Raw genomic sequence first — 22,054 nt, forward strand, 5'->3', positions numbered from 1 at the left:
TCTCCTGATAGGCTGTCTTCCCTGATAGATGTGTGCTTGTTTGAGTTACTAATCGAAAGGGTCAAGGGTAGGGAATTGATATCATCAGTGCTGTGATTTAGTGGCACGCTCTGGCCAAAGGCAATACAAGGGAACAGAATAAGAGGAAACCTGAGTGGTGTGGAAATGAAGAAACGAGCGTCTGGGACGAACTTGAGCAAGTGTAACGTGATGCAGGGAAAACCCGAGAGAAAACGCACCGGTCACCACAGGCCTTGCACGGGGACAGTGTGGTGCGATGAAAGACCGCAGGTTTTGGGCACAGGAGCCTGTAGTCACCTCCCTACGCGACCCTTTACTTTGTGACGTTGGGAAAATCACTAGCCTCCTTGTGACATGGAACAAATGACGCCTTGTTTCAAGGTGGCCGAGAACTGCAGTTCATATATAAAAATCACCTAGCATTTCCTGGAATGCGGCAGATATCCATGGCATTTGATTGGAATATAGGGCAAAGGAGGCAGAGAAAATCCATAAGGTTTAGAACTTTAGACAGGGGCTTGGCATAGGGACTTTTTGGCCAAGGCCTACCACCCGTACTCCTGTCCTTCATACAACAGACATGACCAAGAGCCGACTGAGAAGCAGTTATTTGTATGCACCAACATTCTGTGACTCCCAATGCAGAGTTCTTTTGAAAAACTAGAATGGACAACTTGGTTTAGTGCTGAGGCCAAAGCAGGGCCTCCAACTGCCTGCTTCCAAATCGAAATCATAGGGTCCTCCTTCTCAAGCTCATTTTCAGAGATATCCCTAGGACTGGAGACCACTCTCCAAGGCCACTTCGCGACCGGGTTGCAGGCTAGCTGTAGAGAGAACAGAAAGAGCTGGGCTGGCCTGGCCATCACCACGGGTCATCACAGAGCAATTCTAAATCGCCAGCCCATGAAATTTGTTCTTCCTTTTTCTGTGGGGAGAGTGCAAGGGAAAGGAGAGGAATGCCCATAGTGGAGCAGGCAACCCTCCCCTATCAAGGATACAATACGCTTGAGAAGAAATGTTGGAGAAACACGAGAAGGGGAAAAAGTAAATGTCCCCTTCCCCAGCATACAGCATTTGTCATATTTCTTCCAAGCCCTGAACTCCAATGTCCCGTTACCTCACTAAGTTACTTGCTAAAATACTTACTTGAATTTAAACCCAAGGTAATAACGACATGACCTCACATTTCCTTCATGCGCCATAATTTTATGGCATGGTCACAGCGGACAATATTCATCAGGTCAGATGGCTCCTTCTAAGATCATTTCCATAAAATCCCCTGAATGGGGTATTGCACACACCTCACACATCTACTAAAACTTTGAAAGCGGAAAAAGTAAAGAGTATTTCAGATAAAAGCAGCATACTGGAGAAATTTCAGAGCTCGTGCTGTGAAGAAAAGAAAGCAACAAAGTTAGAGGAAAGAAATAGGCTAAAGAGAAGTGCAAAGACTAAACCACCTGACTGTGAAGACAGAGGCAGAAATAAACTGGACAGAACATGTGCCATGGGACTTCTAAGGAAGATGGCATAGACAGGGGTCACTGGAAGGACCAAAATCACAAGGGAGGACATATTCCAGTACGTGCTTGTCCAAGCCGTTAAAGTGTAGATTTGTTTGTGAGAGTATAATGTAAGAAGGAAGAGAGGTAGGACTAGTTCCAAGGAGAAAAGGAACATCTTGGGAGGGTCACCTCACGCATGACCCACCTTTCCCTCAGCCTCCAGAGTTTTCACACAAATGAAATCAATTTTCATGGAAGCATGAGGCATCTGGGACTTGTTCCAACATGGTGGACTGTAGCTAGCGGGGTGTTAAGGGCCTGGATGCAAGAAGGAGATTAACAGGTGAGAGGTGAGGTAAAAGAGAGATTAGTGCAGGCTAAAGCCCAACGTGGGATCCCAGCCAAGTGAGGCTGTGTGCCTCCAGACTGGTTCTTGGCTTTAAGGGTCAGGTTAGTTGAAAAGACTCTGAAGATGTCAAGCAGTGAGGAAGCATAAGAAGCCAGCCAGTCTTTGATTTGCTAGAGCCTGGGCCATCTGCCTTCTTCCTGGGTAGAAATCGCCTCAGAAACTGAGCCAGGATGGGCAAAGAATCAGAAAAGTCCTTAGCTCTGTTTGGGAGAGAGAATTTCCTCTACTCTTCAAGGTCCTTCTAACTGGTCCTTCTAAGAATCAAATTAGCATGAGACGGATTAACAGGAGACAATCAAATTTAATAGCACATGTATGGGGAAGCCACACAGACATGGAAATTCCCAAGACAGACAACCCGATGCCTATAGGAGCTAGGGGGAGGGGAGGCGTCTGAGGATACCAAGGGGAGAAAGACCACCAGCCAGAAGGTAAAAAGAGGCGTTTGAAAAAACAAAGCGTGTCCCATTATATAGATAAGTTTCTTGGGTAAAGAGGAGTCTCTGTCAATAGTACTCTTCCTGGTACAGGCAGGCAGTTGAGGGTGAGGTAAAGAGCTTCTGAATCCTCTGGGTTTGGAGTGCTTTTAACTCAAAATCGTCTTCAGGCCAAAGTGGCCCATCTTAGGGCAGCCTGCCTATAGTTCACCCAGCAGCATGACCTTACTGGCTGCTTGGCAGTAAGCATGGCATGGCATTTGACTACTATGTCAATAACAAAACTTTTCCAAAAGGAACAGAAGGAAGCTATAATAAAAGTTACTCAAAAGCCAGGAAAGGTCATTAGATGCAGTATGTTTCAAAATTTCCTGTAAATGCATCTGTTCACAAACATTTGAGAGAACAACATTTTTACTTGAATGCATATATGCCCGTTGCCTTTTGTTTTAAATTGGCTGCAGAAGCTCAAATTCACTTTTTATTTATTTTATTTTTTTAATTTTTTTTTAACGTTTATTTATTTTTGAGACAGAGAGAGACAGAGCATGAACGGGGGAGGGGCAGAGAGAGAGGGAGACACAGAATCGGAAGCAGGCTCCAGGCTCTGAGCAGTCAGCCCAGAGCCCAACGCGGGGCTCGAACTCACGGACCACGAGATCGTGACCTGAGCCGAAGTCGGACGCTTAACCGACTGATCTACCCAGGCGCCCCTCAAATTCACTTTTTAAAGGCAAACCTTATAAAAGTTAGACTTAAGTTGGCTCCACAACATTCTTATCAACTTTAAAATTCCCTAATTCTCTAAATGTTCTAGGCTGGAATGCACTCTCAGTGGAACCCATAAATCCAATTTCCAGACACGGTTGATTGCCACCTGGGGATTTACACCTCAGAGAGAACTAGAAAGGTCATCGACCAAAGCTTCCCATAAATGAATATTGTTTTCTCTGTGCCCACAGCTATGGTTTTATTTTATATGTTATTTCTGGATTTAAGCCATATACGGATTACAGAAGGCTTGTCAACCGTGAATAGACCAGTTTACAGTAATTGAAGAACACAGAGCTGTTTTTCTCACTGAGGAAGTTGGTTGCTGTGAAGTCATGGGTATATTAGCATTGCACAAAGAATACATTGCTTCTATCTTGGTTGGAAGTGTAAGAAAGAAATGCATAGTAGATAAGCTTTTAACATACAAAAGGTAATGTGATAGGAAAAGGTATGAAGAGAAAATCATAACGATAGTTGTATGAAATAGTTAATAGAATTGCAAAGAAGACTCAATTGTTCAATTGGCAAATGTGACATATTTCCAGAGTATAATCCTCGTTCCTTTTTTAAGCCATTAATTTCATATTTTGCACAAAGTGTCAGATTTCTACACATGTAAGGAATGTCACTGGATGAACATTTCCAAATGCAAACTTGAGACCCTAATAAGGAGACTGAGTACTATGTTGTGAAACTTCACATGACTTGCTCAGTGAAGCATTTATGGTATTTTGTAATACACCAATCTTCTAGGTTGTACAACAGTACAATCTAAATTGTTTCTCATACACAGGACTGATAAAGGAAGATAACGTAAATCAACCTGGGTTTTTAGACCTCCAAGGATGCAATAATTCAAACAAATGACATCGCCTTATATGTGTCCATTGTCCACATAGACTGTGTCAGCCCAAGTTGAGCCCTGGCAGCTGTGTAAGACCCTTCACGTCTCTGTGGAGAACCTGAAAACCTAGTAAGTACAGTCCTGGGAAAATGGAGAAAAATCATATCCCCACACTGATCTCAACCATTGCCCATTTTTTTGCTTTAAGTCATTGCTACTATGCAAAATTCCTCTTTTATAGCATACACTTTACAGAAGCATGCTTTGAGAAACACGGATCTGAGGCACTGTGTGTGACATTAGCTAAATAGATAAATCCATGGCAAAAAAAAAAAAAAAAAATAAAGGAAATCTTTAGACCTGAAGTCACGTTAGCTGATGAAAGTGCTAGACTTCACTGTACAGGGATTTTAGAACATCAGTGTTGAAGAAGCACAGCCTGATCCCAGGTGAAGAGAGAAGGTGGTAGAGCTTCCAATGAAAAGCTTGCAGATATGGAAACATTTTTGTCATTGAGCTGCAGAATTCTAAAGGGCACAGTGGGAGAGAGTTTTGATGGAGATCAAAGAGGGAAGATCATCCAGAGAGATCGAGGTTTCCCTAGTGAGAATTAAAACCATAAGAGGACGGCCTAGCTAGAGCGTTATACTATGACATTCTGGATCAGAGAGGCAATACTGAGAGGTCGAGACCAGAGTGGAGACAATCTACCTTCAATTTCCATCTAACACTGCTTTTGCTGACCAATCCTTCTGGGTCTCTGGCCGGCCTCTCCTTACTTATCTTCTTTACTGGTAAATCTGAAGTCCTTTATTTCTCTTATTTCTTTTTTCTCATCTATCTATACCCACTCCCTAAATTATCTTATCCAATGCCATGGATTATAATATTTATGCTCTGAAAACTCCTTGTAATAAAAGCTAGGTCACCAGCCCAAGCACTCTTCTTTCCGCCTGCATCAGAGAAGCTGGTCCGCTTTCTCTGACCTCCTGGATCTTCTGGAATGGAGACACCAGCCCATTATGCCCTCAAAACTGCAAGAAATCCTGAAGGAAGCTTTGGAAATGGTCTCTTACTTACAGGTTAGCAGGGATTCCTTCCTGTACTTCACCACTGGTGATGAGACTATCACAACACAGTTCTTTCCAGAAAAGGCTTCTTCAAAAATCTTTCTCATAACTTCCAACTCCTAAATCTTTTATTCCTAATGTGGGCAAATGTTCCTTATTGCCTTTGAAATGTGTGCACTTGGGCTGGCACCTCGCTTGGGGGTATTTCTCAACTGGAAAGTATTTTACATGTGTTTGTTTTTGCCTGGTTCTCCAACTGAGATATTGGCACCATGAGGCCAGGACTTTGTTTCTGCTCATTGCTGTATTCCCCAGAGAAACATAGTGTGGTAGGTCTCAGGACAGTGTTTGGCATACCGTAAGTACTTGGTGTTGGTTGAGTGACTGGATGTTCTTTCAACGTCTTGGCAAGTCATCTCAGGACCAGGTTAAGACTAAATGTAACTGCTTTGCTGGGTTGTGGTGGTGAAATCACCTCCGGGAACAACCCGTACCTCAGCCCCACCACCTTGTCTTTCTCTAGGCTTCTGTCTTGCCTCAGGAGAGACCCCTACAGAGGCTCCCATCTGCGTTCCCAGTCTCATTCTTCCCTGCTTCAATCCTTTCTCCACAGACCTAAGATAAAATTCACATACAACATTCTCCACAGCATGGTGCTAGCCCAGGGTTTCTTTTTTTCTTTTAAGTTTATTTATTGAGAGAGAGAGTGTGTGTGTGTGTGAACAGGGGAGGGGAGACAGAGGGAGAGAGAGAGAATTCCAAGCAAGCTCTGCACCGTCAGTGCCGAGTCCAATGCGGGGCTCAAACTCCTGAACCGTGAGATCATGACCCGAGCTGAAGTCAAGAGTCGGACGTAACGAACTGAGCCATCCGGGCACCCCTAGCCCAGCGCTTCTGAAGTTCAGTCTGCAGACAAATTCTTGAGGATCTGCACTATGAGAGCTGGATAACACAACTCTTAGCTACATTTTCGAAATGGCCTCAGCCTCTGACCCCTTCAACCTTCCTATTTAATTTACCAGACTTACCTGCCAGACTAATCTCTGCCATGATTTTCCTCATGTTACCACCTGTGTGAAGCGCCTTGTCACTTCTTGCCTCGGACATTTCTACACAGCCCTTCAGACCCCATTAAAACGTCATGATTTCTGTAGACTTTTCCCCACTTACCCAGGCATGATCTGTGTTTCTATTCAGTCATTGGTGTGCATTCAAAACCCATTTATTGGGCACTAGCTGAATGCCTGATATGCAGCTGGGAGGTGGAAATTCACAAATAAAGGAGCTATGCTTCAATCCTTTAGGGGCTTATAATCTGGTACTGAAAAAAATAATGTGAATTTTAAAACATAGTGAGGGGAGGATCACTGGAGATATGGGATTATGGAGCAACTGATGAGGGATGGGAATTATAGAATATTTTGCAGAGTCTAAAATGTTTAATGTTTTGAAAGACAGTAATGAATGTGTCTCTAGGTAAATACACCGACACGGGGAAAAGAACATTCCAGGTAGGGGACACATGTCCATCAACTCAGACTGCATTCAAGGAATTGCAAGCTGCAGAAAAGCCAAAGCATGGAGAAGAGGGTGAGGAAAACGGTGTTCTGAACACATACCAGTGATTCTGGAAAGCTGACTCAGAAATTGAATGCCCAGTGCCAATGTTCTCATGACACATCCATTAAACATTTATCCAATTGCATCATAAATGTTTTGTTACATTTTGATCTTCCCCGTCTGTGACTAAAGTCCTTCGGAGCCATGAGGAAAATGTCAGTCTTCACGTTTATTTTGTTCCTCTTTCCCCTCTCTGTGAATTTAGAACAGGGTTTAGGTATAGGGCAGCCCTCAGTATAATCTGTGTGATTTCTGGCACATAACCCAAACTCCCTGAGATCTAGCGTCCCCATTTGCCATGAGAGAAAATAACAATATTTTGGAGCTTTGGCGAGGGTGAATAAAGCATTATTCACATATATATATTACATATATAGCACATGCATATAGAGAGAGACATATAAACACATAGTACACACACTGACACTGAATAATTGTGACTGTCTTGATATCATATTTCTATTAGTTCTTCCCTCTTTCCTTACTTCAAATTTTACGAAATTTTAAAGTGCTCACCTGGTTCAATTTTTATACTCATCAAGATGTATAACAGTTTTGGAAACCCTCTCAGCAACTTTTTAAACCACTTGGATGTAAAACTTCAATTTAGAATCATCACCGAGGGATAATAAGAGGTAGTCTTTTCAATAATGAAACAGTTGGAAGAATATTGCTTCAGCTTCAGGTAGATTTTCTTTATGTTTCTGACTCAGAAAAAAATATCATTACAGATTTCTGTGAAACAAAACTCTGCAATCCTACAAAGCAAATTCCATATTTATAAAACTCCATCTGAGATGACTAACACAATCACAATTCCATCAAAGAATCAAGTCATATTTCTCTACTCACTTCATGTAAAACGTGCAAGGTATAAAGTAGATAAGTGATTGTGAAATACTGCACAGCCATTTTTGATTAGAAATGTAAACTCGACTCTAGAAAGAAGTTGATTTTCACTTGGCCCATTGAGCAGATACACTGGTATTTAAATCTGAGTCTCTGCGAGAATCTTGGCTTTAGCAGACAGAAATTACATTCTTTCCAAGAATATACTTTCATTTCTATTTCCCATTTAAGGTAAAAGGACTGATAGTCAGAAAATCCACTAGGATAAATAATAAAAACTTTTTTTCATGGCTCGTCATCTTACTTTAAATTGACATCCATCCCAGTATATTTCTACGTAAAATTGGTTTTAAAATATTAGCCTTCCTTAGAGTGTACAGTATTATTCTCATTTCCCAGAATGAGATGAGAAATACAAAGAAAGGATATAACGAGGCTGAAGTCACACAATCATCTTTATTCTTGTCATTGGTTATATCGTAAGTCACTCTTCGGTACTAACACGTTGCCAGGGTTGATTTAGCTGTTTCATCACACTAGAAATAGATTGTGCTGTATAAATTAGGCTGTATAAATTATGTATTAAATGGACACTGAAATGCTGAAAGAGTTAAAATATCTCTAAGGCCCTATTTCAGCAGGAAAACCCGCGCAGAAAAGAATTAGAAGCTATCAAGGCCATAGAGCTTGATGCCCTCCAGTCCTATTTATCATATATTCTGATTATGAAAAAGGTCTTAACTACCCAGCTTTCATTTTGTTTTCGCGTATTCTGTCCTCTTCCTTCTTTGAAGAAAAAAAATGCAAAAGTAAATAGAACGGTATTAGGTGATCATTTCAATTTACTGTAACCTTTCATTACTAATTCTCAACCCTGGTGGAACACTAGAATTGCTAGGGAAACTTTTTTTTTTTTAATTTTTTTTTCAACGTTTTTTATTTATTTTTGGGACAGAGAGAGACAGAGCATGAACGGGGGAGGGGCAGAGAGAGAGGGAGACACAGAATCGGAAACAGGCTCCAGGCTCCGAGCCATCAGCCCAGAGCCTGATGCGGGGCTCGAACTCCCGGACCGCGAGATCGTGACCTGGCTGAAGTCGGACGCTTAACCGACTGCGCCACCCAGGCGCCCCGGGAAACTTTTTTTTTTTATGTGGATGTGAATCACCCACTCTGAGAGATCCTGACTTAATTGGGGTGGACGAGGCACAGTCACTGTTATTTTTCACGAATTCTCCAGCTTATTCTTATCAGAAGCTGTAGTGGAGAACCATTGATGTGCACCAATAAAATATGATCCTGTATTTTAGCTGCAATTTGCTGACATATATTAAAGTATGTTATGAAGCAAATGTTAATTTAATTACATAATTGCACAAACTGCTTTTATTGTCAACAAGTTTAAAACCAACTACGTGTGTGTGTGTGTGTGTGTGTGTGTGTATAATATTGCTTAGAGAACTAAAACGGTCAGTTAATAAAACTCTTCTCTACCCATTTGAGATTTAACTCTGTCACACTCATGGTTTCTAAGACTAGGTCTGGCCTCTTTGCCAGAGCAGAAGATTTGTTCAAACCCACGAATTGTGAGTTCGTGACCTGAGCTGAAGTCAGGTGCTTAACCGAATGAGCTACCCAGGTGCCCCCAGACAAGTTTCTTCACAGTGCTGTCCCTTGACTTCACAGTAAGTGCAAAAGAAAACTCATCACACTTGTTTTTTTTTTTTTTAATGTTTATTTATTTTTGAGAGAGAGAGAGAGAGAGAGACAGAGTGTGAGCAGGGGAGGGGCAGAGAGAGAGAGGGAGACACAGGATCCGAAGCAGGCTCCAGGTTCTGAGCTGTCAGCACAGAGCCCGACGCGGGGCTCAAACCCACAAACCATGAGATCATGCCCTGAGCTGAAGTCAGATGCTTACCCGACTAAGCCACCCAGGTGCCCCTTAATCACAGTCGCTTTGTACGGCACATCAAAGATGAGTGATAGTATTGTTATATGTATAATTGCTCTTTAAATGTTTTTTCCAGGGACAGTTTTACACGGATTTGTTTTTTTCCTCACTGGTGACAAGCTTTCAACTAGCTTCAGAGGAAAAAACTGAGATTAATTGCAGTCTAGTACATTGTAACTGTTGCTTCCAGTTTAAGAAGATCAGCATCTAATCAATAATATATTAATGACTATATTTTTTGAGCCCTTGTAAATTAACAGCTAACGGCAAAGAGCCCTTTTTATTCTCCACTCTATGCCTTTATAGTTGGGTGCTAAATCAAAAGAAACATAATTTGGGTTTTGATTAATGTTGGCTTTAACAGATTGTTTCTGTTTAGTGTAGTTAGTTCCTTAATTTATTGTCATATAATGGCAAGGCTCTATCCCCAACAAACCTCTGTAAGGCTACAGATATGTTTCTTTTTTTTTTTATTTTTAAAATGTTTTATTTATTTTTGAGAGAGAGAGCAAGCAGGGGAAGGACAGAGAGAGTGGCAGACACAGAAGCTGAAGCAGGCTCCAGGCTGTCAGCACAGAGCCCGATGTGGGGCTCAAACCCACGAACTGTGAGATCGTGACCTGAGCTGAAGTCAGATGCTTAACTGACTGAGCCACCCAGGTGCCCCCAGACAAGTTTCTTCACAGTGTTACCCCTTGACTTCACAGTCAGTTATCTTGTTTTGCTTTTATCATAGGCTTCTTTAACATGTTAATCTTTTTGAAGCACAGATAAGAAATAATGGTCAACTCCCATATCAAATGAACAAGAGCTTCTGTAGGGTTTGGTAACCCAACAGGTAGATGCCCACCTTGAAATTTAATTGGCATAGGAGTGCTCCTGGAACTCCATCTGGGCGCGTGGTGCTTACAGCGTGTCAGAGACCATCAGAGTCCCTATTCTCAACGAGTGCACAATGCTTGTGGATATGCAGACCTAAGCTTAGGCAACAACCACCGCATAAGGCAGCATAGAATGCCTTCTAAAGTGTGGGATACAGCTGAGTGCTTGGGTTGGTTGCAGGTGACAGAGATCACTATGAATTTAAGCTGTCAGGAACATGTTAAAATAACCTTCATTCGTATCTGGAGGGGCTCTTATAGAGAGAGGAACAAGAGAAAAAGGCCAGTGATGGGAAAGCAACATAAATCATAGCAGAAAAAAAACGTTAACCTCGGTAAAGGACTATATGCAGTATGGAAGTAAGAGATGACTGACAGGTTAGATTACACAGTACCTTGAGAACGAGAGAGGAGAGAATCTGGTTTCACCCCTGCAGGTGGCATGGGGCAATTATGTATTAATGAGATAGAAAGTGGCTGAAGATAAATCGGACAGAGATACAAAGAATGAACTAGAGAGGAGAAATAACGATGGCAAAAAATAACCCGGTAGGTGCCAATTGCAAGTAACACATAATGAAGACGGGAGCACATGGGGGAAGGAGGAGTGAGGAGGAAGAAAAGAATTAAAGGACAATATAAAAGATAAAAGAGATGCAAAATACAAGGTGATTCTGGAATTTTAGTATGAGACATTTTTATCAACAGAAATGGAATCTTTGGACTAAGAAGCTGGGTGGGCCCGTAGGAAAGTATAAATATTGATATATGATTTGACTGTTCTTATCTTGAGTGGATGAAAAGAAATACAAGCAAAAAGTCATTGGTAATTTAATCCTGAGACTTTAGGAGAAACCAAGCAAGATATAAAAATCTAGACTGAATATGTAGAATGAAGGCGAACATAAAAGCGATATCTGAGTCCAAGAGCAATGAAAAATGCTTTGAAGACACAGGGATGAAAAGCACAGCATAGGGAATATAGTCAATGGTATTGCAATAGCATTGTGTAGTGACAGAGGGTAGCTATACTTGGAGTTAGCCTAGGGTAGTGTATAGAGTTGCTGAATCATTACGTTGTACACCTGAAACTAACATAGCATTGTGTGTCAACTATACCTCAATAAAAAAGTTAAAAAAAATTATTTGAAGAAATGGAGAAAAAGAATAAGAAAGAAGAGGAGGAGAAGGAGACGTTGTTAATCATACAGAAGAGCTTAAGCTACCATGACAATACGCAGCAGGTCTCTGAGTAAGTTGATTAAGAAATGCAGATCAAGAGATTACTAGCACAAAAAGTAATAGCTGAGAAAGTACTTAAGGGGTCAACCCCCTCAAGGAGAAAATAGTAATGGAAGACTTGGGAATGCAAAATGAATAGACATTTTTCCAAAGAAGACATACAAATAGCCAACCAGTATGTGAAAAGGTGCTCAAGGTCATTAATCATCAGGAAAAAGCAAGTCAAAACCACAATGAGGTATCACCTCATACCTATTAGCATGGCTGCTATCAAAAGCCAAAACAAACAAAGAAACAAACAAAACCAAATGTTGGTGAAGATGTGGCGAAAGGGGAACTTTGTGCACTGTTGGTGTGAGCGTAAATTAGTACAGACATTATGGAAAACGCTATGGAGGTTCCTCAAGAAACGAGAACTAGAAATACCATATGATCCAGCAATTCCGCTTCTGGGTGTATATCCGAAGGAAATGAAATCACTATCTCTAAGAGATATTTGCACTCCCATGTTCATTGCAGCATTATTTATGATAGCAAAGTATGGAAGCAATCTAAGTGTCTAACAACAGATGAATGAATAAAGAAAACGTAGTGTATACAGACAACTGAATAATATTCAGTCTTAAAAAAGAAGTTAGTCCTGCCATTTGCCACAACATGGATGAACCTACACAACATTATGTTAAGTGAAATAAGCGAGACACAGAAAGACAACTATTGCATGAACTCACTTATATGTAGACTCAAAAAAATAAAAAAAATAAAAAAAGTTGAACTCGTGGTTACAGAGAGTAGAACGGTGATTGCCAGAGGCTGGAGAGGAAAGGGGAGTTATTGATTAAAGTTATGATTCATTTCTAGAGACCTAATGCATAGCATGATGACTACACTTAATTATAATGTATCGTATACCTGAAATTTGCTTAGACAGTATATCTCAAGTATTCTCAACACACACACACACACACACACACACACACACACACACACACAATAGTAACTGTGGGAGGTGATGAATATGTTAATTGGTTTGACTGTGGTAAACATTTCACTATATATATATATGAAATATACCTATAGTGTTTATATATAAAATATTTACATATATGAAGTTCATGATGTACTCCTTAAATAGATATATTTTTACTTATTAAAAATAAAATTTAAAAGGAGAAACTGGAAGTTAGGATTCCTGTTCTTTCAATAAGAAGCTGAACAAGGTGAAAATCAATTATTTTTTTGGACTCATCAGAGAACTACGTAGGGTCTCCGGGCAAACCATCTCCCTTAAATCTGAAAAGAGAGTAACCTCCAAGGAGATACAGGACCTGAGATTTGCTTACCTGGAGCAGAAACCACTAGATGCTACAAGCTCATGGGAACATTAAGGGGGGAATTTTGACAAATTGCTAGAGGCCAAGAGTCAGCTGCAGTTTAGGAAGCCCCCACACTTTCAGAGCCTTTTCCTCTGGGACCTCATTAGGCTCTTACAGACAGGATCAAGGGGGAAATCAGAAAGCTTCCCCCAGGGCCCTGGAAGAGGAGAGAAAGAATAATCATCATGTCAAGTGCACAGACTTTTCTCCCTTACAGAACAAAGTCTTCACTAACCTTGGGCAGGATATCACCAGAGAGTCACCGTGAAATCCCACCTCAGCTGCGCCTCTCCAACCCAACTCCAGCCTCTGTTTCCCTCAAGAAAACAAATGGAAGTAAGAAAGGAAAGCATAAACCTAGAGGGGAGAGGGTTTCACAGACAGACACTAGGAACACTGGAGAAGAGACTGGAGCAGGGGCACATAATTCTACCCATGGAGGGAGGACAGAGACACTTATGAAAGCCACATCCTCAAGACACAGGCCCCCTGTGCACTCCAAAGACCAAAGTGTAGGGGCAGCTGGGTGGCTCAGTCAGTTGAGTGACAGCCTCTTGATTTCAACTCAGGTCATGATCCCAGGGTTGTGGGGTCAAGCCCCACATTGGGCTCCATGCTGAACGTGGAGGCTGCTTGAAATTCTCTCTCTCTCTCTCTCTCTCTCTCTCTCTCTCTCTCTCTCTGTCCCTCTCCCCCACTTGCACATTCTCAAAAATAAAAAATAAATAAAAACAAAAAAACACAAAGACCAAAGTGTAATCAGAGGATTAGACAATGTCCAACCACCACTTCCTATCCATGTGCTAAGAAACCTCCAGTAGCAATAACTGTGGATCAAAGATGGAAAAATTGAAAGAGACTGTTAAGAAGCAGCAGCACAAGGGCCCAAACTGAGAGGAGAGACAAACACAAGGATCACTGAGCAAACCTCAACCACAGATTTCGTCACTCCTGACCAGACTGACATCACTTCTCACACTACAAGCTTATTTACCTCAGAATCTGCATCCCAGAATCTATTCAACATTTCTGGGTTTCAACAAAAAAAAAAAATATGAGGAATGCCAAAATCTGAGGAGAAAACAGTCTAAAGAGCAAAGCGATAGCCAAAAGCAAACTGAAACATGACCGAGATGTTGGAATTTATCAGACAGAGAATTTAAAGTAACTATAACTAACACCCTAAGTTCTAGTGGAAAAGTAAGCAACTTGCAAGACTAGTTAGATAATCTTAGAGAGATGGGAACTATTAAAAAAGTTCAAAGGAAATGCCAGAACTCAAAAAAAAAGCACAGTAACAAAAATAAAAAATACCTTTGACATGCACATTAGTATAGTTGATACAGCTGAGGAAAACATCAGACACCTTGAAATAAGTCAATAAAAATTGCCCAAACTGAACTCAGAGAGGAAAAAAGAACTTTTAAAAGAGCAGAATGTATAAGAGATATAGAAAAATATCAAAAGTTGTAACATGTGCATAATTGGAATACGAGAGGGGTAACTGGGTAGATGAAATAAGGGCTTAAAGTTTCTAAAATTAGTGCCAAATATTAAGCTACAGACCCGAGCAGCTCAGAGGACACCAAGCAGGATTAAAATCAACAACAAAAAAACCTAAACATGATATGTTAAAATTGCAGAAAACCAAAGGCAATGAGAAAGCCTTGAAAGAGGTAAAAGTCAAAAAGGAAACTAAAAACTTATCTTCTGAAGAACCAGGATGAGAATTACATTGGACCTCTTGTCAGAAACCATGCAAGCAAGGGGAAGCTGGATGGCTCAGTCGGTTAAGCGTCCGACTTCGGTCATGATCTCACAGTTCATGGGTTCAAGCCCTGTGTCGGGCTCTGTGCTGACAGCTCAGAGCCTGGACCCTGCTTTGGATTTTGTGTCTCCCTCTCTGTCTGCCTCTCCCCCGCTCATGCTGTGTGTTTCTTTCTCTCTCTCAAAAACAAAGAAACATTTAGAAAAGAAAAGAAAAAAGAAAAGAGAAAAGAAAAGAAAAGAAAAGAAAAGAAAAGAAAAGAAAAGAAAAGAAAGGAAAAGAAAGGAAAAGAAAAGAAAAGAAACCATGCAAGCAAGAAGAAAAGTAGAGTGAAATAAATCACTAAAAGAGAAAAACTGCCAACCTAAAATTCTATACCTGGTAACTTCAGAAATTAAAGAGAAATAAAAATTTTCTCAAATAAAAACTGAGGTGCAGGGGCACCTGGGTGGCTCAGTCAGTTAATTGTCCAACTTTAGCTCAGGTCATGATCTCACGGTTTGTGAGTTCCAGCCCCATCTTGGGCTCTGCGCTGACTGCTCAGAGCCTGGAGCCTCTTTCCGATTCTGTGTCTCCGTCTCTCTCTGCCCCTCCCGCACTCGTGCTCGATCTCTCTCTCAAAAATAAAAATAATAAATGTTAAAAAAAAAGTTTAAAAAAATAACTGAGGTACACACACACATATAGACACTGAGGGAGTTCTTCCAGCAGAAGGAAACCGATATAGGTCTGAAACTTGGACCTACAAAACAAAGAATAACCTTCATAAAAGAAAATAAATGAAAGGCAAATATAGTCTTTTATTTTCCTATTCTTGACCTCTCTAATATAATGAGAAAAGAAGATATCATACAACTTCAGAACTAACAAAGTTGAATGCAGCTTGACTATATGCACTGGAAATAAAATGGGAAGGAGGCATCTATCTTAGATGCTGTTTAAAAAAAAGAAAAGAAATTAGTAAATCTGTATAAAAGCACGTTTATCCTTTCCTCTTCTGGATTCTGTGTTTTGACCACCACTAGCCAGTCTGTGTCGACAGTTGTGAAGTGAGTAAATGAGTAGAAGGGGACTGTCAACTCATCCAACAGAGAGATAGGCAAGCTGAGTGCTGATGAAGGCACACTGAAGAAATTATAGTGGGGTGGAGTAAATGAAACAAACCACCAGGTAAGTCCGGTTTTCACTGAAAAAAATACTACATTTTTTTATTATCATTGGCATTATAGAGAATGTAACAGAAGTCTCTTCCATGTAATAAAATAATCTGTCCCTGTGGAAAACATAAAATTATTACCTGATTTAGTCCCATTATCTAGAAAAGGAATTACCTACAAGAGTGCTATCTTTTTATGAGATCAACCTTCACTATAAGAAAAAGATGATTATTTTCGTGGGAAATTAAAACTACACATTTATGAACAGCCAGTTGTATATTCTGCACTGTGGAAGAAACACAGTACAAGAGGAGCACAGTTAAGTATCTATGATGTGTCTAAAGAAAAGTTAAGTGTACAATTGATCACGATATTAGGATTTGTGAATGACATACATTTGAAAAATATTCTTATATATAATAGAAGAAAGTTGTAAAGCATCTTTAATATTCATCCATTTCATTCTCTGCAAGTTTTTCTTAATAACAATTGAAAACTATTTTAACAATGAAATGTTCTCTTTATCAGGTTGCCTACGCAGTCAACATGGCCCAGCAGTCATGGCATACTGGAAAATAATTGACTGGTGGTCCAAAACCCTGAGTTCCAACTTTGGTCTGCCATTAACCTGCCTTGTGACATTGAGAAAATCAGTTGATTTATCCTGTTCTTAATTTTATCAACTAAAATTAAAAAAAAAAAGAAGGCCAAACACAAATGGGTATTGCTGAACTTAATGATGCCCCAAGGCCCGTTACCATGAATATGCCATGCCCTGATGAAATCACACACTGAGGGGCACTTGGGTGGTTCCACCCAGGAAGCGTCTGACTCTTGATCTCAGCTCAGGCTTATGATCTCATGGTTTGTGGGATCCAGCCCCATGTCGGGCTCTGTACTGACACAGTGTGGAGCCTGCTTGGGATTCTCTCTCTCCCTCTCTCTCTCTCTTTCTCTCTAAATAAATAAATAAATAAATAAATAAATAAATAAATAAACTTAAAAAAGAAAAGAAAGGCAGAAAACGCAAGCCGACATTGTCCCAGAAATGTCAATACAACAGCATCCCCCTCCTGCCCACTTGTATACATCTTCAGTCAAATGTTCCCAAGGAGACTCCCGTGTTCACGTTGTAAGGTGGGCACATATGACCCTTTCCCCTCTAACAGCAGGAAACTCAAGCGCAGACATGACCCTGAGCAACGGAAGGAGAAGAAGTTATGACGGATACAGTAAAAGAGTGAACTAGGGGCGCCTGGGTGGCACAGTCGGTTAAGCATCCGACTTCAGCCAGGTCACGATCTCACGGTCCGGGAGTTCGAGCCCCGCATCAGGCTCTGGGCTGATGGCTCAGAGCCTGGAGCCTGTTTCCGATTCTGTGTCTCCCTCTCTCTCTGCCCCTCCCCCGTTCGTGCTCTGTCTCTCTCTGTCCCAAAAATAAATAAATGTTGAAAAAAAAAATTAAAAAAAAAAAAGAGTGAACTAGATCAGGCTAGACCTTTTTTTTTTTTAACCTCTGGAAGAAATCTGAAAATTCTCTTTGGATCTTCCAAAGATGAAAATAAGGGCTGACAGAGGAAAATCCCCAAGAATGTTTAAAGAGAACAATGGAGAAAAAAAACAAAACAAAAAACTTAGCCTCACGTCGGAAACCCCACCAAGCTGAGGCCCTCGGAGAAAGACTTTACGCCTGTAACTCAGATGCACAGGGGCTTCTGCAGAAGGATAAAGGTCACACTCAAACGCACTTGTGGCATGACCTACAGTGAGCGGCCACTTCACCGACATACATCGCCTAACTTCTCATGACTCCCAACTTATGACTGGAATTATATATACCATTCGATGCATGACCTTATTTTAAATATAATCATATTGTTATACATTCTTATACCTTCTTACTTGGGATACTGTTTTAGTCCTCTGAAAATCTGTGTTTTCTTATAATGAAAAAAGGTAACTAAGAGTGTGCAAGCACATCATAGACATAGAATAAATATTAGCTACCATGAAGTTAAAGTTCTTCTGGCTGAGAAGCTCGAAAATTGTTTTTTTCATGGCTGACATGTAATGGGCAATTGGATTGTCCTGTTTTCTCTAAAAGTCAATGTAATTAAACTGTTACACTATGAGTGTTTCAAAAACCCTCCTTAAATCTTTTTCTCTGGACTTTTCGAAAGATCGCCACAACTCTCAACGTTTCAGCAAATTTTTCCACTTAATTTGGAGTCAAAAGATTATATAAATACAGGACACTAGATTTTCATTCTGGATGTACTTTTTCTCCCGATGGAATCATTAACTGAAAAAAATAAAACCATTAATATAATATACACTTTCTGCAATTAATTCTTTACTTGTCTTTCAGAAGTATCATTTGGATGTTTAGAGGCCTCATGAAATGCTTCTTTAACTTTTAGTTTGTGCCTAATTACAGAACAGGAAATTCTGTAAATCAAATTCTATTCTGTGATCACCGTTTCTCTCCCGAAATAGAAACAGCACAATTTGAAAGGAAATTGCTCTTGGGAGGTTTCCAACCCAAGACTGCAATCTTGAAACTTTTGGAATCTTTGAAAAAGTTTGATGTTGGAAATGCAAAAGTTCCGAAGCATCCCGGAAAACACCGAAATTGTTGAACTGCACACCTTGCTTTATTGAAACAAAGGCATTGTGTGGCACTGTTCTGGACACGGCACAATGCCAGGGGACTGACAGCTGAAAAGAAGGAAGAACAATTTTAAAGCAAACGTTGCTTTTGTTTTCAAAAATTGCTAGTTGAGCTTATCTGTCACCTTCATCCAAAAAATCTTTGAAAAGTCTCCACACATCTCACTTTTCCCACAACAGGACAAGTACAGGAAAGTCTCCATGAAGCCCATTTTGTCTTTTGTCTGACTTGCTCATGATTTTGAATGGCGTGACAGCTTTTCTAAAACTTACATGTGGCTTTTCAATGGGTGAGTTTTATGGCATTTAAATTATACTTCAAAAAAGCCGTTAAAAAATGATATATTACCTGAGGAAAATTCAAGCAACACAGAAAGTGCCTTTAAAAAAAAAAAACTCTAAAAACCCCACCGCCCAGTAATTACCACCTGGAACATGTTTTTGCTGCCCATTTTTCTGCCTCTCTGTATGTATCTAGAATTACTCACGGTCAGAAATATGTATCCAACTTAATACAACATCTCTTTTCACTCGAACACTTCAGTAAGCCATTTCCTTTCAACAGAAGGAAAATCGAGATGGTACTATAAGGATCAGTCAGGGTTGAATGATAGCCAGTCAGAGACACCACCATAAAATCCATGATTTCTGGCTCAAGGAAAATTCTGGCAGCCTGTCTCTCCCCTTAGCAGAGCCGTGGGCGACTGCTAAAAAGCCAACAGTCACTTCTCTGACGACAAGAAGAAACCAGGACCTTGGACAGCACATTACCTGGTAAATGTGCATATTCTTCACCCTTGATTTTGAGCCTATTGCCCTAAAACCACCAACATTGATTTTATAGAGTTGTGACAAATAAGAAACAGGGAAACCCAACCCAGGTTCTTGGCTACGTCACCCCCACTGTACTACATAATCTGTCCTCAATGTCCTCAGCGTTTTCCCAAAGCACAAGTATTGGACACAGGAGTCCTGGACAGGCAGGACCCGTGTGGACCAGCGCTCGGTGCTTGGCCTCACTCACTGCCTGTCTGCCGAGCCCGCGGAGGCCAGGACTGTGAGTTAATGGTGACACCTGCAGGACGAAAGGAGCATAACAACGCACCAGAATAGCTACTCGCTTTCAGAATGAGTCATCTACCACCATGACTGAGTAACTGAATCTTAGGGGCTTTTAAATTTTTATTGAGTGAGACAGCCTATGGGGTTAGTGTCTATGTTAATAGTCAACCTGCTAAGCCTACAGTGTCTAAAATTTAATGTGGCAGATAGCAGCTGAGGTTCTAGATACATCTAGAAGGGATGTGAGGAGACATGTCCCGGCAGTTCAGGAAGATTTCCATTTCTGGGATAAGCACCGAGGGTATCTATTTTAATGCTTCTCCATCCCACCTCCTCCTGCCTCTTCTATTTCTGTCACTAAATAGTTATTCTTCCTGTCACTCAAGCTCTGCATTTCCAAACATACAATATATCCTACTCTTTACCTTCTTTCCCAATATATGATTGAATGTTAATTATGCTTGCAGTTTAATTGCCATTGAAAGAAAATACCTCCAACAATTATTACGAGAAAACATCACCCACCACCTTGACCACTATCTACCTATAGCTATGCTTACAGCTTTCCGATTTATTCAGCCAGGACAGACTTGCATTTCCAGCTGCCTACGAGACATCTCCACCTGACTGTCCTATGGGCACCTGGGACGCAGCATTGGATCGCATTCCCTCCAGCCTGCCCCTTCTCGGTACCTTGTCCAGGAGAAGACATCACTATTCGCTCAGCTGACCCAGCACCTCATTTCACCCTCCTGCCCGCTCAGCAGCTGGTATACTTTCTACCTTCTTCACACACCTCCCCTGCCATCCGCAACGCCGTTGTGTTCATTCTGACGCTTCCCTTTAATGATTTCTTTAGCTGCCTCTCGTCTTGGATGCAGCAGCCCATTTATTAGACAGCTGCCAGGGAATCTTTCTAAAGCATCACTCTGCTTAAATCACTCCTTAGCTCCTCCCACCCAGCAAGACACCTGAGCACACCGTGTAAGGCCCACCGGGACGTGGAACTTACATGGGTTCTTACCTTCGCGCCCCCTTCTTGCCGTGATGAGGCCGTTGTGTAAATTTCATACCTAAGTGCCTTTACTCACAAGCCCTCCTATTTCCACCTTCCCGGTACGCTCTCCTCCCCTGCCTTCTACCCTCAAATTCCCATCTGTACCTGGTGATATTCACCCCTCCCTCAAGACGATCACCTGAACAGTAGCAGCCACCATTTCTGTGGCATCTCATGCTTGCCGGGCACTGATCTAGCCACTTTGCATAAGTCACCCTATCGACTCCTTACAACCACTCTGGGAGGTATGGCCTCAGGAGATATTCTGGCCTCGGGCTCAGGACAGTTGTCTAAATGGTCGCTACTTTTCTGCACGTAAAAAACGTCAAGTGAGCTATGGGTCGTAGTAGTCAACACAGGTTCTTCATAATCTTTCTGACCTAGTTGTGGTAGAGAGAAACATCCACAGAGGTGTGACAAAATTGTACCGGGGACGCACAGTGGAAACCTATGGAGTAAAGACAGAGGTTACTTTTCTAGGGCTCTGAAAAAAAGAAAGAGTCAAGAAAGGAACGCAAAACAGGAAGCACGTACAGAGGTTTGGAGTGCAATCTGATTCCGACTCCTGGGTCTAATCCTGGTTCCTCTACTCACTGGCTGTTTGATCTTGACCAAGTAGCGTAGGCTCTCTGTGCCCCAGTTTCCTCATCTGCCTGATCTAGTGGTTGTGTGAGAGACGATTCAGAAAAGGGAGAGACCAAAGACGATTGCAATATTAATAACCACGAGTGGATGAAAATACGAACAAAAAAAAGCTCAATGGACTCATCCGTAAGTTATTTAGACAACTGTCCTAGGACTGAAAATGACTGGCACCCCATGTGCTTTGCAGCTGAGAAAATGACTTGGGAAGCAGGAAATGGGGAGAAAATAAGTTCTGCCAGGGAATGTCAAAAAGATATAACTAATTTCACTTAAGGGTATAACAAACAATAAAGGCAAAAGGATGTCACGATGGTACTGCTGAACATAGAAAGCTTTGAAATATCCAAAAATGAAAGAAATGTTTAAAATTACTTATAATACATCCACATAGCTAATAATGTCTCGCCATTAAATCGTGCTATCAAAGAATGCCTAATGCTATTGCAGTAGGCAGAATAATGGCCACCCAAAGACAACCCTGCACTAATTCCCAGAAGCTGTGAACAAATATGTTACGTGAAATAGCGAAGGGAACTTTTGCAGGATGTTCTTAACGTCAAGGTCTATGAAATGGAGATTTTATCTGGGTGGATTATGTGAGTGGGATATAATCACATGAGTCCTTAAAAATGGACAAGGAGAGTCCAGCAGGGAGGTGTCACAGCAAAAGAAAGAGCAAAGACTCAGCACAGGGGAGGGACTCACCCCCACCCCTG

At 41.2% G+C, this 22,054-nt stretch overlaps 1 protein-coding gene across 11 annotated transcripts in view; it reads right to left on the reverse strand.

The window, feature by feature from the left end:
* PXDNL (peroxidasin like) overlaps positions 1–22,054 on the reverse strand; it is a 454,660-nt gene that overhangs the window by 171,367 nt on the left and 261,239 nt on the right. For 2 of the 11 annotated variants that reach the window (XM_023248452.2, XM_045049995.1), the window contains exons 1-2: positions 6,680–6,848; positions 6,231–6,381 (exon numbers count right to left, since the gene is read on the reverse strand). The exons of the other annotated variants lie outside the window; for them this stretch is intronic. In XM_023248452.2, coding sequence (XP_023104220.2) covers positions 6,231–6,238 — 8 coding nt within the window. In that variant the 5' untranslated portion in view covers positions 6,239–6,381; positions 6,680–6,848. Of the gene's footprint in view, positions 1–6,230; positions 6,382–6,679; positions 6,849–22,054 lie in introns of those variants that run through there. 11 annotated transcript variants of the gene reach the window in all.

Source organism: Felis catus, chromosome F2, assembly GCF_018350175.1.
Source record: "Felis catus isolate Fca126 chromosome F2, F.catus_Fca126_mat1.0, whole genome shotgun sequence".
Lineage (NCBI taxonomy): Eukaryota > Metazoa > Chordata > Mammalia > Carnivora > Felidae > Felis > Felis catus.